This window comes from Lonchura striata, chromosome 8 (assembly GCF_050655825.1).
Source record: "Lonchura striata isolate lonStrDom1 chromosome 8, ASM5065582v1, whole genome shotgun sequence".
NCBI lineage: Eukaryota > Metazoa > Chordata > Aves > Passeriformes > Estrildidae > Lonchura > Lonchura striata.
Window position 1 is genome coordinate 12,176,404 of NC_140710.1, and position 17,143 is coordinate 12,193,546.

The following is a 17,143-nucleotide window of genomic DNA, read 5'->3' on the forward strand; positions in this document are numbered from 1 at the left end:
TTTTTCATCGATTAAATGACACAAACAGGTGGTGACATCTATGATTGGCTCATGTTTGAAGCTGGTAAAAAAAAAAGCCTTAAGAAAAATATTTTCACGAAGTGCCTATTTTTTCACTCTTAACGCAGTAAGTTCACTGCCACATCTATAAACATTTTCTTAAGGCTACTGTACTGCTTTACTCTAAGACCTCCTGACATCAACATTCATGTTACTCTGCTAACACCCATCTGAACCACTGAGATGAAGCTTCAGGAGAAGTAACTTTACAGAAAATAGTCACATTTTAAAGTACTTGTGTATAGGCCTTGACATAAAGGCAAGGTAAGCTGCAGGAAATTAAATTTATGCAGTCATTTCAACAAGGAATCTTCCTGTGGCTGAATCCAACTTGCAGCAGGTAACTGTACAAAGAAAGCACTCTTTGGCCTCATTACAAAATGGTAACGCGCTGCATGGTCTTTTGAATTAGTATTTACCCTAATAACCACACAAACATTTTACTTCATTTTTGTGGGTGATGTTCATTCACAGAAGTACAGGTTCCTACAATAATTTTCCTCTGAAGCTGTTACTTCAAACTAAGAAAGGCAGGGATAGGAGTATAAAAAAGACAAAAACATTTCTATTATTATTCATCAGTTTACATTTATTGAGAAAACCATACAAAAACCATTATACAGTTAATGTGTACCCATATTACATACAATGTCAATGCAAGCTCAAAACCACAGTTTTGTAAAGCATTCAATTTACCTCAAGTCCAAGCTGCATCTCCCTAAGACACTGTTCCCATCACAGTTGCCTTTTAAAGCCAATCTTCTGTTTACACACGGGTAGTTTCTGCAGAGAACACTTTTTCTCAGGACGAAAAGGCATTTCACATGCACGCAAGAGAAATATTTGTGCATACACAAGAGTTTCATAAGCTATTACTAGGGAAGAGGGAATCCTGTCAATTGTATGCTTTCTGAAAAGCCCAGTCCTCCCTTCCTCCCCCCACTTCCAGAAAAAAAGCAAAATGGAAAGGCTTTTATAGCATGCAATGGAAAACTTAAGAATTACTTCGGAAAAGAAACAGGGAGAAACAGTTTCTACCATCCAATAAAATATCACTAGTATAAAGATGAAATACTTCAAGATAGGCTGTGCAAGTGAATTGTGATCCTGTCTGCCTGACAAGTGAAACAGATGACTTATAATTAAGCCACGCTAGAGTATCCACCTGGTATTTTATTCAGTGTCCTAATAAAGTATAGACTGCAGAAAGTGATATGAAAAGTCTTTTCCTACTTGGAACATTATGCTTGCTTTTAAAACTTTTCTTACTCTTCACATTCATTGTGGGACACTAAGCAGTGATGGGTGGAGTAAGCAGGAAACATTTCAAGACACCTTTTGGACAAGTTAATTGCATTTCTAAACAAGTCCAGTTATCTTTTTAGCTACTGGGGTAACTCCAATAATCTACGGTTGTCCCAGGACCTCTGAGTTTGGAGACAAGAGTTGAAAAAGAACAGGAACACTACGCTCTGCACAAACCAGCACACCTGTAAGCCCTGCAGTGAGAAAGCTGGAAGCCAATACACTCAAATGCTACACAGAAGAACATCTCACCTTCCACACACTAGAACATCCCAATACACTGGCTTTTTCTTCTCTATCTCCTCCCACAGGCTAAATTAGCAACTGAAAGACTGTTCAAGATATTTCAGGAGTAACAGTTGAAGGAAAGAGTACCATGTAAAAAGGAAGTGAACAAATGACTCACCCCCACACTAAATCCACAGTATCAAAATCCAAATGGTACACACCTACCCTTCTCACGTCAAAAATGAAGTTACATGTTTAACTACACATGAAATACTAAGTGGCTTGAGAAACTGAAGCACAACTATTAATTCAGTTCAAAAATTAGCTTGACTGTTTAGAAGAATATAAAGTAAAATAGATGGTTTATATTATTAAATCACAGCTTAAAAAACTTTAACAGATTATGGAACATTAATGGTCAAACAAAGAATACTTTAAAGAATGAAAAGTGATCAAAACAAAAATTATACCCTATATCATTATGTATGGGATACATTTCAAATCTGTTATGCTTTTGCCAATTTTACCTTCTACATGGAGCCCTTCTATGGTCCATGCTCATCGGCTCACCAATGGCATACACTCAAAGGATTCCTCTTTACTGGTAGTAACTATCTCAGGACCTGATTCTATGAGCTATGATTTGGTGCTTGCAGCATCTTCAGCACTGTGTGTGAAAATGAAGGCAGTATTTTTGAATATTTTTCTTTGATGCACAAATAAGCAGGACTTTTGAAAGAGGAGCAGCACATTTTATAACCAGAATAATGAACAAAAAACCAAACAGATGCTGCTTTATGTTAAGCTAAAAAAACCAACAACAAAAGCTCAGAATAAAAACCTGTACCAGACCATCTGTAAGACATTTAGCATTTTATACTATCAAAATATTCAGCAATTCAGTTAAAAATATCAAGAAACAAGATACACTGACTGCTATAGCAATATAATATTATTTGCTGTACTGTTAACTGGTGCTCATGCTTTTGCAGTTAAAACATACTCATCTCAAACTCCAAAATCTCTTTTCCTACCCTGTCAAGTATGAATAAGCAAATTCCACTAACACACTATAACTGTAAGACAAGTTATCAAGTTCAGTGATAACAACAAGAAGTCATTCTTTACATTTAGGTCTTACGGATTAAGTGGGAATAGTGCCCTCTTATAAAAAAAAAACATTTGTGAAGGCTGTTGACATTTCTAACCAAAGCAATTCCTGCACATTTTAAAGGTTTTGATTCTTTAATTGCAACAATTATCTATTTGGGTAAAATAACAAAAATTACTTATTCTGATTAAGTTCAATTACTGCAATCTAATAATCTTTCCTAAAAAAAAAAGAAAAAAAAGGAAAAAAGAAAAAAATACATATTGACCTAGAAATATAAACAGTTGTTTAAAAACTTAAGATTTTCCATTCAAATGGAACCGTGAGTAACAATGCATTTGGGGAAGCAGCAGATTGCTTTTCAATACACAACCACAAAGATCTCACAGGGACAACATTAATGTACTGAAATATATTAATTTATATACTTCCTTAGGTTGTGCTTACCTGTTGCTTTTTTGCAGCAGAACCTAAGGTGGAAGGTCTGGGAAGGCACTGTGAAGTATAAATAATTGCACTGTTTGCAATTAATAAAGATTTTATACCTTAAATGAATCAAAATCAACAGCCTCCATTTTGTGAATGATAAAGAATCCAGTGAATTTAATTTTGCTCAGTTTAGTACATAATAAATGCACCATTCTGTAAGGTTATCTACAAAATACCATGCAAACTACCTGAACTATTAAACTTAATACCCTACACTAAAGATAGCAATACTGTCCTAGCCTTCTTCAAGCTACCAGCAAATTCCTAGTTTTAAAAGGGATAAAAATAATTCCTTCTATTTCTACAGCACAATACATACATTGCTGATTACCTGAAAAAACTACTTCAGTTTTCAAGCCTTAACTTTTACTTCTCTGTGCAGCCACCCTAAAAAATTTATTCTCAAAGCAACAACATGGTGTTCCAAAAATTAAAAGCAATTAACAGTTATAGAATTATTTAACACATACCTACATCACTATATATCCACAAACTATCTGGAGACAAAGACAACTCTGTCTAACAAGTGGTTCCAAAGACTTCAATGTTATGATATGCATACTTTAAAACACTGAATGACAGCCGTCTCATGAGTACTAATGAAAGAAACTCTTACTCAGATAAACAGAAACATGATTTTCTTTAGCTATTGCTAAAAGTTTCAGAAATACTTACCCACAAAACTCAGATTATGTGTATGTATATATAAGCAAACCTATGTTTCTGAATTAAGAAGCAATTATGATTTCCTAAGATACCAGCACTGTATTCCAACATAATATCACACAAGTACAGCATTTGCATTATGTGGAACATTGACAAAAAGATACTGTTGCAGTTCATCAATTTGTCATTCTGATGTACTTACAGTGCAATGCTCCTTGAAGGAACAATCAAGGATGATACACAGCACAGTCCTCCTCACCCCTATAGAGCTAGTTCTATACTGGCTGGATCAAACCTGCACTTCAACAGACAATGGCAAGACAGACTGTAGTGCATGTAGTCTAATATATGCAAAGAGCCAATAAATATGCAAAGAGCAAACATATGATTTCAAGAGAATCAGCTTTTTAGTATGAGCATTAGAGCAATAAGAAGTTTCAAGTATATATAAAAAAATAATCAGTTGATTCAAATACTTGAATATTTACAAAAAGAGAAGTTATCTGCTCTGCAGGAAGTTCTCAACCACTCCCATCACTCAAACAAAACAGCGTTTTAAGGACAGACACAATCTTTGTAACTACTATGCATTACCACATTGACTTTTCTACACTGAATTTTGAAGTGGACTACTTTAAACTGAAGGCTTAAGCACATTACACTTCAAGTAAGTTTTATAACTAGTCTGAAAAAATCCGTAAAATAGTTATGCAGGAACAGTTTTGAAGTATTCAATTAAAAACAAAAGTTATCTGTTATAGCAGCTGCACAAGTCTGAAACAGTGGTCACGTATAAAAGGAAATTTCACTGTTAATGCAATGGAAGTATGCCAAAAGATAATCTTCTTAAACACATGCATTTTTAATCAAGTAGAAAGAAAATTAAGGTATCAAGATTACTGGTGCTAGGCAGCAAAATACAATGAATGAAAGAGATCCTCCATCTACAGCTATTCTGCAAGAGGGGAAAAACATGCTAATGACAAGTTTTTTAACTCAACAAGTTTTTATGGGGGGGGGAAAAAAAAAACCCAACTCATTTGTGTAGAGGTACCTTGATTCAGCGTTGCAAATCAATCCTATAATTAATGCTGCATATACCCACATATCCAACTTACCGACACAGGAGGTTTCATATTATTTATTGTAAAGCACAAAACAGGCATTTTAAAAGTGATAAAGTATACATTGAAAAAGTACATTTATATCACAAAGCATTGACCACATAATTGCAAATACATTTGCTGGAATGTGTACATCTACACTAATACTAAAAACAAACCATTTTTTCATTTCTACACAGAAATATTACCTCCTATCAGTAGTGATAGATATTTTGTACATTTTCAAAAACACTATTTTTTAAACCAAATTTAAGATCTTCATCAAGGCGTCTGCATCCATACATTTAACAAAGGTTTTTTCCCCCACACAATGAAGCAAATACTGTATTGTCCACTTCTTATTATTGGCCCTGTGCAGAAGAGATACATAAGAGATACACAAAAAGTTAAAGAAAATCCTTTTAATCGCGCTAACTCAGGAGTGAAGCCTTTAAGAAAGAAAATTTGGTTAATGTAAATGATGGTGGCTTCTTGCATGGTTTTCAAAACCCTGGGAGGAGAAAGTTTTTCTTCTTTTTTTTATTAAAAAAAAAAAAAACCAATCACCAAACATATGGATAGATACAAAACTCAAGTTATCAGGTAAACAAAAGTCATCTACTCATTATTCCGATAGCTATTTTGCTAGAAAAAAAGATGCATACCCCAAAGGAACAAAGCAGGAGACATGCAAAAAAATATCTACAACCACTGAGACAGAAGCCAGCCAAAAACCACTTTAGGACTGTACCTGTGGTGCTGGAGGATGCTGTGGCATTCCCTGTGGACTCGTCTGAGCGTAGTACGCTGCCTGCTGCCTGTAGTACTCAGCCCACGCTGCGCTGTAATCTGGCTGCCCGCCCGGAGGAGCCCCAGCAGGGGCAGGAACAGCTTGACCTGCAAGGAATTAGAATTACACAGCTTCGTTGCTGCAATAGGAATGAGCAATTTTCAACATCTCAGCACCTAACAAACATCACCTAGCAATACTCCTCCAAGGCTCTCAATAAACTTGTGGCTACTTTTTCTGGCCTAAACACTCATTCTATCTAATGTAATGATTCCCATGTAAATGAAAATTGAGGTACTGTAAGGACAGCTTTTTCAGCCTCTTGATTCATAATCACAAATCATGTTTAAAGCCTGCTGACTTAAACAACAGTATCATTTCAATACACAACAAGAGGCAAAACTTTTTGTAACCCACTGAGACTGATATTACCTTATTTACAGACTGCATTCAATAGCTCAGCAGATGCTAATTCATACACTTCCCCAACTCTGGCATCCTTCATTCAATTACAAAGTTATTGCAGGTTGCCTTTTTCAAAAATTGCAATATTTTTTGTAAATATTTACTCCACTACAGAATACAGTCCTGAAACTTGCATCCACACTTTGTGGAAGTTCCAATCCTCTAGAAACAAGAGCATGTACAAATACACTCTGCCAGACAGCTCAGAATTACTTCTTCTTTCAATAGAATCTCCTGACAGACTAAAATCCCAGTGACACACTGGTACACAGGAACTCTTTGCATACTAAAAACCAAGCAAAACAATAAAAAAAATTTATAGTTAACCTTTCAATTGTGCTGATCTTCCACAGGAGATCTGTCACACACATCTTTACTTCCTTTTTCCTCCAACTTCAAAACCACCAAATACACCCCTCTACTTTAGTACCACTAATCTTTACAATTTCTGAGAGGTGTTTTTGCAGTTACCACTACAAAATGTACAAGACCCCAAGCAAAGCAGCACTCTATATGCTCTACCTAAGCATCTGTCCACACACATTTGCAGGCATCCAGAGAGAAGGGATTTATACATAGTGCTTTTAAGATACTAGAAAAAAAAATTCCCAAACCAAACAAAAACAGATCACCACATCACATCACCCCACAGGAAATAAACCCAAGTAAAATGAAGCCTACACCCTGTACAATTCCATGTGCACCCAACTGTCTATTCTGTTATGAATAGAAAGGGGCAGCGTCCACATGCTGAGAGCTTAACATTTTCTACCCTACCTGAAACCACCTCACGTTTTATTTGAATACAAGACCACTGAGCAACTTTCTGAGGAACACGAGTATCAAAAATTCTAATGAAGCATTTTCTAGAGTATCAGAAAGAAGGCTGGCTTTTTTTGGTTGTTTTATAAAAATACTTAAACAAAGGAAATTCACATGAAGAATCCTTGCTATTCCCACCACTCCTACACGTGTAGTCTTCTAATCCTCTTAAAAACATCAAGTGTGAGCAGAGAATGTATTTGGCAAAGCACGATCCTGAAAACCATCAAAATACAACCTTCTGTTTTCCAACTCTCCTTACAGCTTAGTTTTTTCCACTTACACTTTAGGTAAGCTCTGAAAGTCTATCCATATTTTATTTTGGTTTATACAGTAACGGAATTTCTAGAAGAACTTAATTTCTTCAAATCTTTAGATATGTTATCACATTTTACAACTTGTAATGTTCCACAACTTAAAACTTACACCGACCAATTATTTTAACAAAAACTACCTTTAATATGGTTACAAATTATCCCAGGGTACCCTCTTCCCAATTTCACACTGCCTTAAGATAGTAACTGTACTTACAAATTATTGTCAGCACAACTGAATGTCAAAGATTAAGGATTTTTTGTGCATTATGACCCAAGAATCTTTGGATATTCATCCAACTGTGTCAAGGCAGCATGGAAATCCAAATAATAAATCAAATAAAGGAAATTTAACATCTACTCAAAGATGTCAAACTGGATGTCTGTCCTGATGGGTATTTTAGGTGCAGCATTTCCTACTAAGTACTGCAAGTACTTCTGAAACTACACATGGAATTCAGCAGTTTAGTCCAAGCTTCCCTTCAGTGTAGGAGCTGCACTAAGCAGCACCTGCTCATTAATATCCAAATTCAACCAGAACACTTATGGGTAATCCTGATCAATTCCGTAGGAAGGAAATACGAGAAACACAGAAAACCTCCCCTTTAAGGAGGGGTGAGAAAGGAAACAACAGATTTTACAGTTCAACATTATCAAGGGTGTTTCCAGTAAGATAAATTTGTTTTGTTTTTTCTTTCCCACTACAATACCGAGGAATCTTTTAAAAACACTCCTATTTCATTATGGAATCTTTTAACTGTATGCCAAGCTCATAATATATAGGAATGACTTTAAATGATAAATTTAAAAATTCTGATAGTGACATATATATCATTTACTAATGATCGTGACTCCATATTTAAAGAGAACTGATATCCATGAGAGACCTTTTGGAGTATTTGCTACTCAAAGCAGTAGGCCCTGAAACAAGGGTCTGAGAAAGGAGACGGCCTCTGCCACTGTATTTCTGCGTCAGAAAACAGGTTAATATTCAAGTCACTGTTCAGTGAAAAATACAGTGGAGTGTTCTCTGTTATTAACATAGTCATATCACACCAGTAGGAAGCCATTCTGAAAACACTCTTATTGTTTGGATGGGCATATTCTGGAGCGTTACAGCATTTTTAGATCACTCAACTAAGTACGAGAAAATGCACAACACCAACTGCAGTATCACTGGCAACTTGTTCAGCTTCCCTCAAGGATTATCAAAATAGTTTTTTTCAGCAGCAAAAATAGAACTGACTGGGCCCAGCAAGTCTGAACTTCAGTTCAGCTCTCCCTAACAATGTTTGGTGAAATCATCTGTGGCGTGGAAAGCCTGAGTTGTCAAAGAGCAAGTGACTTGTAATTCCCTTCCTTTGGCACAAGTTAATGGAGACAGAAGAGTACTTTAGGAAGCACAAATGGTACTGGAAAGCTTGGATAACACAAGAACTTTCTGTTGGACAGCCTTCCAGTCCACCAGGTATTCTACTGTTAATGAGGTGGGGAAAACGAGCACCATTTAGCATTATGCCAACTCCAGCTGAATTCCTCTTTGCTAGGTGGCTTTAAAGAGAAATGCTATCTACCATATCAAGATTCTGCAGCAAGAAGTTCTCATGATTTACAGGTAAGTTATGTAGGTCCAGCCATCAAGAGCTCTCCTTCAGGCAAAGAACCCAATCTGAAGTAGAAAAAGGAATTAAGATGAGAACTGCCCTTGTGTTTTTTCTCTTATTTGACTATCTTGTCATTTTTTACATTTTGCATTTTAAGAACAACTATTTTTGATCTCCCGATGTGTTTTTGGCTCACACTCCTCTTTGGAATTGCTCCCATAAACTCTATCCCAACACCTTTTAACTCGCTATTTTTTAATCTGTTGTGCAAGACTAGTGCAACCTAGACTTTCTTTGCTTTCAAAGACAGCAAATTAGAAAGATGGCAGAGCGCCTACCAACAAATTACATTATTTAAAAAAAAGTGAAAGCCACCCACAAGTCTGCATTTTAGAATGTGAGCCAAACTAAGAGAGACAGTAAATTGAAAAGAAATAGCTGAATGAACCAGGAAGAAGAAAAATGGGAAGGCCCATCCATCATAGAAATTACATGTTTGGGAGCTGTAATTTTCTTAGTTTGATACACAGTTGTTGAACTAAATACTCACTATATATTTTATGTAGAATTCATCACTTATACTGCACCAAAATAAAAAAAATAAAGGTAGTTATGTCTTGGCAAATAATTATCAATACAGTGGAAGGTTGGTAAGAGGAATTATGCATGTTATTGATCTTTAATCCGAATGCTTTTAATATTCCATGAGAAAACTGAGTGCAGTTGGAAGATGGCAGAACAGCCACCAAACCCTCCCCTGCAAACAAAGATACATCCCAGCTCAGATGCTGCTGTATGTCTAGTCAGAGATACCTGGGAAAGCACTGGCATTCCTGAGCCCACTGGTGCTCAGTATCCAGCCCTCCATGCCCTGCAGTATCCATGGCAGAACATGACCATGATTTAAAAGGTAACGACACCTTCTGCCAGTGCATAAAAACCACATACTTTTTCCTTATACACAAAACAATGAAATAATCAAGTTAACCAGCACATTCATTTCATTTTTCTAAAAAAAGCTACCAACAACATATAATCTACAGTTTAAACACAGCTCTAGAGTGCTCCAAAGCAAATACTATTTTTAAAAAGGAACAGTATAAAAACCAACTAATTATGATGCTTTAGTAATGTGAAACACAGAAAGGCAAGTATAAGAAAAAAAAATCACATGTAAGCTGAAGAGAATTGGGAAACAACTACCAAACAAGAAAAACAGATTCATAAAGTGGATGAAAAGTGAATTTCAAAACTTAGGAAATGTACTTTAAAATACTCAGATTGAAACATTTGAAAGATGCTGTTTTCCTAATGATCAAAGACATTAAGTTGGATGTATTTTTGTAAAGCTGATTACTAGCCTGAGTACCCTGAAATGCCTAAACACAACAAAATTTAAAGTCTGTTTTTCAGCACCATTTGGTCGTAAGACACATGATTGTGCACTTTCAATTTTTTGGTGGTAAAAGCCCCTATCTCATCCAACAAAATATACAAGTCTCCCAAAACATTCCACTGTGAATGTGGAACAGAAAAAAAAAACAACAGAAAAACCCCTGTACTTACCCATTTTTTTGTAGTACTCCTCCCAGGCCTTGGTATAGTCAACCTGCCCTGCTGGTGCTGGATTTGGCTGATCTCCTAAATTACATTAAAAATAGTTAAACTAAAATTACTGGGGTTTATTTCACACATAATCCAAATAATCAACTGAAACTTTCAGTAACAGTTGCACATGACGTGACTCAAATCTGACACTACAAACTCTTGTGGTACAAGCCACTACAATTAGAAACTACTAGTAAACAAGGCATGTTTTCAAGACTCAGGAAGTGCATTCCACTAGCAATACAAAGTACCAAAATTATAGTGGTAAGCCTCAGCCAGGCACAAAAATTAAAATAACAAAACTAAATACCACAACTGTAATTGTCCTAAACCCACTGGAAGTGATGCAAGCATTTATGCAAATGACAATCAACAACTTAGCTCATTACATTTTTATTTATGACTGCTACATGTAGCCATTAAGTCAGCCCACATTGCAGCAAAATTGTCTTTGGAGTATATTCCAAGATAAATACATGACCCTTGTCGCTGCTGAAATTAAGAAAAGCAATACTGAAAGCTATAAGAAAGTTTTCCAAGAAAACCAGCTATTTAAATGAAATTTACCTGACAAAACAGGAGGACAACAATAAAAAATAATGGGGTGTTTACACCTCCAGCAATGAGAAATGTGTCCATTTCACTCAGTATCTACCTTGTCCATTGGTTTGGGTTGTAGCTGGTCCACCAGGAGGGGCTGCAGGTGGTGGCTGTGCTTGCTGCTGATAATAGTGAGCATAATAAGCTGCCCACGCTGCTGAATTGGGATCTGTTCCTGGCTTACCTATGAAAACAGAACATAAGCATTTATAATAGCACTACTATGAACAGAATGCTGTCCTCAATTAATCCTGTCCTAGGCATTCTTATTTTCCTCCAAGGAAAAATCCATCTAAACAAAATATCCATGTACATCCTTTAAGTATCTTTCCTTTCTAGCACGAACTTTTGCTCAGGTTTCAGACCAATGTACTGTACAAAGTGTACTTTCATAGAGTTGGTGAGATAAAATTTAGAACCTATTTACTACTACAATGCCACTTATTAATCTTACATGTGGTAAACAAAAACAGATTTTTCAAGTTTATTTGAACAGTCATGTCAATAAATGGCAGCAGCAATTAATCATTTTAGCACCAAACAATTTCAGTGGTTTTTACTTTTGTTAGAACCTCACGCTAATGACACTGGCACCGGTGGAGGAGGCATGCCAAATACATATTTCTGAAACAGAAGAATACAAGACTTACTAGGTATTTGCAATGCTTGTCAGTTAAACTTCAATGCTTGTCAGTTAAACTTCAAGATAACATTAAAACAGAGAAACATACAGCATTTTAAGAACCTGAATCCCATACATGGCTATTAAGCATCACTGTTTACTTACAGCTTTTTAGTATAAAAAAATAATAGGAACAGTTGCATCTTCTGCATCTATCTCCATGGTTCCTTATTTTTATCTACATCTAGGTAGGCTAATGATGCTGCTTCCTAGGGTTTTATTTCTCTGTTTCTCACATTTAGCCTTTAGGAATGGCTTATTCTTGCTGAATCAGATTGATTACATTACAAGATAGGTAATCCACAATACCTGAAAATCTACCATTAGAGAACAGAATATGTTTTACACAACCAGCATATATTTGCAAACAGTATTTGCAATCTTAAAAGAATAGAAGTATCTGCAAAGAAACTCAGCCAAGTGAGGAGAGAATTTCACAAAAGGACATGGACACAACTGATACTTTAGAGTAACTATACATGGCAATGGAAATACAATCCTCCCTAAACATGAAACAGGTAAGGCAGTGAGTAACGGAAGATGAAGAATTCCCTTGAAAAAGGCATTTAAGAAGAAACCCAGAACAACAAATTAATGCTAAATGAAATCCTGTGACAAGTCAGATGTAACCACTTCAAATACACACAGAATAAAATGTCAACACACTACTTTCTGTTTCAAATTGCACTGCTTCCACAAACAATAGTGGATTTAAACTAACACTTCCTGTATTTCTAAGTTACCTTCAAATATCAAATAAGCCATTGCTCAATTCCTCCCCCTCCTTCTCCTTAACTATTTCTCTAGAGTAGAAGAACACAGAGCTGGATTTGTTAGATTTCCAAAGAAATTTGACTAGTAGTAGTACTAACTAGCTCCACTTCCACATGACAAGGGCAAGCACGGTTCTGGAGAAAGCACCTCTGTTACACTGGAATGAGTAACTATGTGAAAACTGTAGAAAAATCATTCAAAGAAATGCTACTCAAAAGAAACACCAACTTCAACTGCACATATTATAAGAACTTCATCACATTTTTAAGAGAAGCATTTATCAAAAAAACAGTTACAGAATCATCAAGATGGCATCAAGGGAGTATTTGCCATTTTTTCTTACACAGCTTTTATGTAGACAAGTAACTTCAGAAGAATCAAAAAGGTGGTGTGAAACAGGCTGTAACTTTTTAGCAGTGGTTTTGCATTAAATACTTTTGCTATTCTGAGAACTAAGTCACTTTGAGCCATTCAACTTCTAAAGGAAGTCAGCAGGCATTTAAAATACTGAACTGAGTACATGCAGAGCTACCTTGTGCAGAAGTTTGGCAACTAAAACCAGCAACGTAATATCTTTTGCAAAGACATAACGTGATTCATATATGGAGTCCCTTCTCCACTAATGGAACTTCTGCCAGGAACAGTAGCTATCATAAAATATCTGTCATTGATAACAAAAATATAATTGAGATATTTTGGCTCAAATTCTGAGGAAACTCCACCTCAAACAAATGAGGTACAACAAACTCAAGCATCTAGCCTTACCATGCCTTCTGTGGCTGATGTTCCATTTCCCCATATCCTCTAGTCCAACCAAAGGATGTAAACTTAAAGAAAAGCAGGATACTACAACTTTGGAAGTTGTATTTAAGTAAGAACTCCCAATCTCGACAAAGATAAAGAGAAACAGAAGAAACAAATTCTACAAAGATAGGTTTCAGAAGAAAATGTAAAACTATTATAAGCTAAAGCTCAAAACACACAACTCTAACCAGTTTTACTGCATTACACAGCAATTCACCACAGTTTTAGCCCTCAAAAGGGACTTAACAAAATACACTGGTGTATCAGACTTTCAAATAATTGTAACAGAAAAAATCCTAAAAATATCTTAGCATTAACTGAAAAAAAGACAAATCAGTAAAGACTGATTAAAATAAAATACAGAAGTAATTTACTATTAGAGAAAGAAAAGACATCCTTATTACAGAACTTTACGCAAAAACATCGATTTTAAGAAAAACTGAATTGCACAAAATCAGTGAACAAAGACTTGCAAAAAGTACCATAAATAGTGATGCAGTATCAATAACATTTGTAAAAAAACATACTCCAACTGCAACAATTAAATTTCAACATTTCACGAGCCACATAGAGAAGTGCAAAATGTAAGTAAATTGACAATCAGTGAAAAAAAAAGCCAGAAAAACAGGAGCTTTTCAGCTTTAGGAGTGTAACGCAAGTGAACTGTACAATGCATATACTTTTAAGGACAGAATGGGTGTACTTGAAATACTCCAACACCACACTACAGCTGTGCATTTCTTACCTGGGTCTGGTGGGTTTGGTGGCTGCCAGTGTGGATAAGCATTTCCCCATCCCTGTGGAGCATATGGAGCTGGAGGACCACTATGAAAGATCATACACACACAGTGAGAAGCAGTCCCAGGGTCACCCCCCACAGAAGAAAGTCAGCTGAAGCAATGCTTACTGAGGTGCAGGACCAGGAGGGCCTGGGTTATAAGGAGCTGGATTATATGGTCCCATGGGAGCACCAGGACCTGGTGGCCCAGGAGGTCCATGCGGGCCAGGAACAACACCATGAGGACCATGGGGAACAGGTGGACCCAATGGATTCACTGGACCCTGTAACAAGGGTGGGAAGAGATAAAAATATACCTTGAGGTTCTCCATTTTTCAGCATTTTAAAAGCATTTATCTGGCCACTAAAAGAACGTCTAAAAGGTTTGACTGGTTCTAGAGACAGCTCCTTGCAGAAAACAGGCTATTTAAAGTTTGATTAGGCTCAGAGGTAGTTAAAGGCAGTTGTGACAGTAATAGCAACTAAAAACCTGCATTTATTTCAGTTCCTTCTTGAGGAAGTGAAGGTTTTTACAAAAAACTACAGATTTTTCACAAGCTGCACTAATTTCCTCACATTCTAACAAGACTATCAGTTCTAAAATGAATCAATACATCTAAATCTGACTAACTAAACCTGCTTGTAAGATCAGGCACAAAAAGCCTCTAGTAAATTTGATGACACACACACAAATGCAAACAAAAATGCTGTGAAACTGAAGGTGTAACTTTGATTAGAATTTTACCCAAACATACTGGGATTAAAAAAAATACAATTTAGTATAATTGACATCTTTGAACTTAACAATATTTCATATACCTAAAGGTAGCATTTTCAAGAGCAACCGTGAGATGTTGAAGAGATGAACTGTTTCCATTTCAAGATTTTTTTTATATTACTTTAAATCCAGATGACCATTGTTATCAATTTAGCATCTGATTAAATTAATCCAGGAAGTGAAAGGAAAGAGAAATCTCTACAAAGGTGACTTGTTTTCAGCTCTGTTTAGCTCTAATAGTAAACAAAAAAGCAGTTATCCACTCACTCCAATCTTTTCTTCTATAAGTTGTCGTGCATAATCTATTTGCTGCGGTGTTCCACGGATAGTAAACATCTTCATGTTTGGATCTGCATTAGGTGGAGGATTTCTCTGAAGTTCTATCCTAGCACCAGACTGTTGGCTTATACTTTTAATAGTTTCACCACCTACAATGCAATACAAATTTTTATTATGTGCATCAAAGCAAAAAATACCGATTCACATCAGAGAAAGTCAACTGCATGGAAGCCAAGAAGACATGAAAAGGCACCTATTTTTATGAGCTGTTCAAGAACATTCCAACAATTCAAATAAAACCTCTTCAATGTAGCATAGAGCTTTAATGGCAACAAACAAGTAAAATAATTTTTTAAAGGGTATAAAAATGTTACTCAGGAACAGCAGCAAAGAATTCCTGTAATTCCTATAGTTTTGTATGTATTTTTTATTTATGTAAACATCTAATATTAGACATTAATAGCAACTTACACACATGGTTATCAGTAAATATAAATATATAACTGCACCTCCCTATACAAGGGGCAAGAAGCCCAAATGACAAAAAAAAAAGCCCCACAGAGGCTGACAACTAGCTCCTTCTCTTACAGGATCCAGAGAAGTTATGTGTACCATTAGTATATACAAAGTCTTCAAAACAGGGGAAATTGGGAAACGAAAAATTTTTAAAAATCACAAATTATTGAGTTGGACAGGACCCTCATGGATCATTAAGTCAAACTCTAAAGTGAAAGGTCCATACAGGGATTGAACACACAAGCTCAGCATTATTAGCATCATGCTCATCACACATCTCTGTAGCATGGCATTTGTCCAAACAGAGAAGCTGAGTGGCTTTTAAAGTAACATACAATGTACATAAATAAGATATATTGCCTTTTCCAATGATTAATCCAGTTTTGCCAGTAGGGACAATAAAATTGAACTCCTGTAATCCACCAGGAGGCCCCATGTTCCAGTTGCCTTGGCCTCTACCCCTTCCTCGACCACCAGGTCCTGGCCCACCAGGGTTACCAGCCTAAGAAGAAGCATCAACAAATGAGCGTGGTCTGTAAAATTATTGCAAACAAATAATGCAAACAAGTTACATGACATCATTATTAAGAAAAAACTGATTCACTACTCAGACAATTTTGGTAGTTAAAGAAGTACCTCTAAGGAAGACCTAAATTATATTCTAAAAAATGTTCTGTACAATTCTGCACATGAAAGATAAATGAGGAAAGGATATAGATGCAAGAAGAAATTTCACACATACAAAGATGTAATTTTTGTCTGCCTTCTGTAAATGCAGCAGTGGGGCTCATCTAACAAGTTTTTAAACACTGATTACAAGTAAGAGCATATTAGCTATTTACACAAAACAGAAGCAGCAGCTCTAAAACCAGCCACATCAAGAAATGCCATGACTTTGAATCAGTATGGTCACTTGCAAAATTGTAACTGTAAAAGTACCATTCATATTTCAGAACAAACTTTGAAGTAGATTCAAATGGCACAACTAAATTATTTTCTCTAATACATTTTGAAAACGTTGGGTCTTTCCAAAAGGTGGGCAGGAGATTTTAAACACTGAACTTTACCCAACCTGAACACTGCGAAGGAGATCGGTAATAATTTCTGCAGCATGCTGACATCTATCAGGAGGCCCTGTGATCTGGGCTATTCTATCTGGAGTTGTTCCATCATCTGGAATAAAAATGAAATATTCCAGTATATGCAATTCAATAAATTCACATTTAAGTCACAAAAACCTATGAATGTGTTACAAACCTGGCTTGAACTGGATCCTAACACCAGCATCATTCTGGATCTTTTTAATCATCTCTCCATTTCTTCCAATTACAATACCTACAGCAAATCGTGGTATTGGAACCTAAAAA

At 36.0% G+C, this 17,143-nt stretch overlaps 1 protein-coding gene across 27 annotated transcripts in view; it reads right to left on the bottom strand.

Annotated features, from left to right (window-relative positions):
• Positions 1 to 17,143, bottom strand: part of FUBP1 (far upstream element binding protein 1) — a 33,865-nt gene that overhangs the window by 10,261 nt on the left and 6,461 nt on the right. For 6 of the 27 annotated variants that reach the window (XM_085586351.1, XM_085586347.1, XM_085586338.1 and 3 more), the window contains 10 exons: positions 17,034 to 17,136; positions 16,849 to 16,949; positions 16,137 to 16,278; positions 15,249 to 15,409; positions 14,333 to 14,487; positions 14,171 to 14,250; positions 11,221 to 11,349; positions 10,524 to 10,598; positions 5,714 to 5,859; positions 3,152 to 3,199 (listed from right to left, as the gene is read on the bottom strand). In XM_085586351.1, coding sequence (XP_085442477.1) covers positions 3,152 to 3,199; positions 5,714 to 5,859; positions 10,524 to 10,598; positions 11,221 to 11,349; positions 14,171 to 14,250; positions 14,333 to 14,487; positions 15,249 to 15,409; positions 16,137 to 16,278; positions 16,849 to 16,949; positions 17,034 to 17,136 — 1,140 coding nt within the window. Of the gene's footprint in view, positions 1 to 622; positions 2,261 to 2,992; positions 3,200 to 4,061; positions 4,155 to 4,984; positions 5,334 to 5,713; positions 5,860 to 10,523; positions 10,599 to 11,220; positions 11,350 to 14,170; positions 14,251 to 14,332; positions 14,488 to 15,248; positions 15,410 to 16,136; positions 16,279 to 16,848; positions 16,950 to 17,033; positions 17,137 to 17,143 lie in introns of those variants that run through there. The other 21 variants (XM_085586354.1, XM_021527578.4, XM_085586344.1 and 18 more) reach the window with 9 other exon arrangements.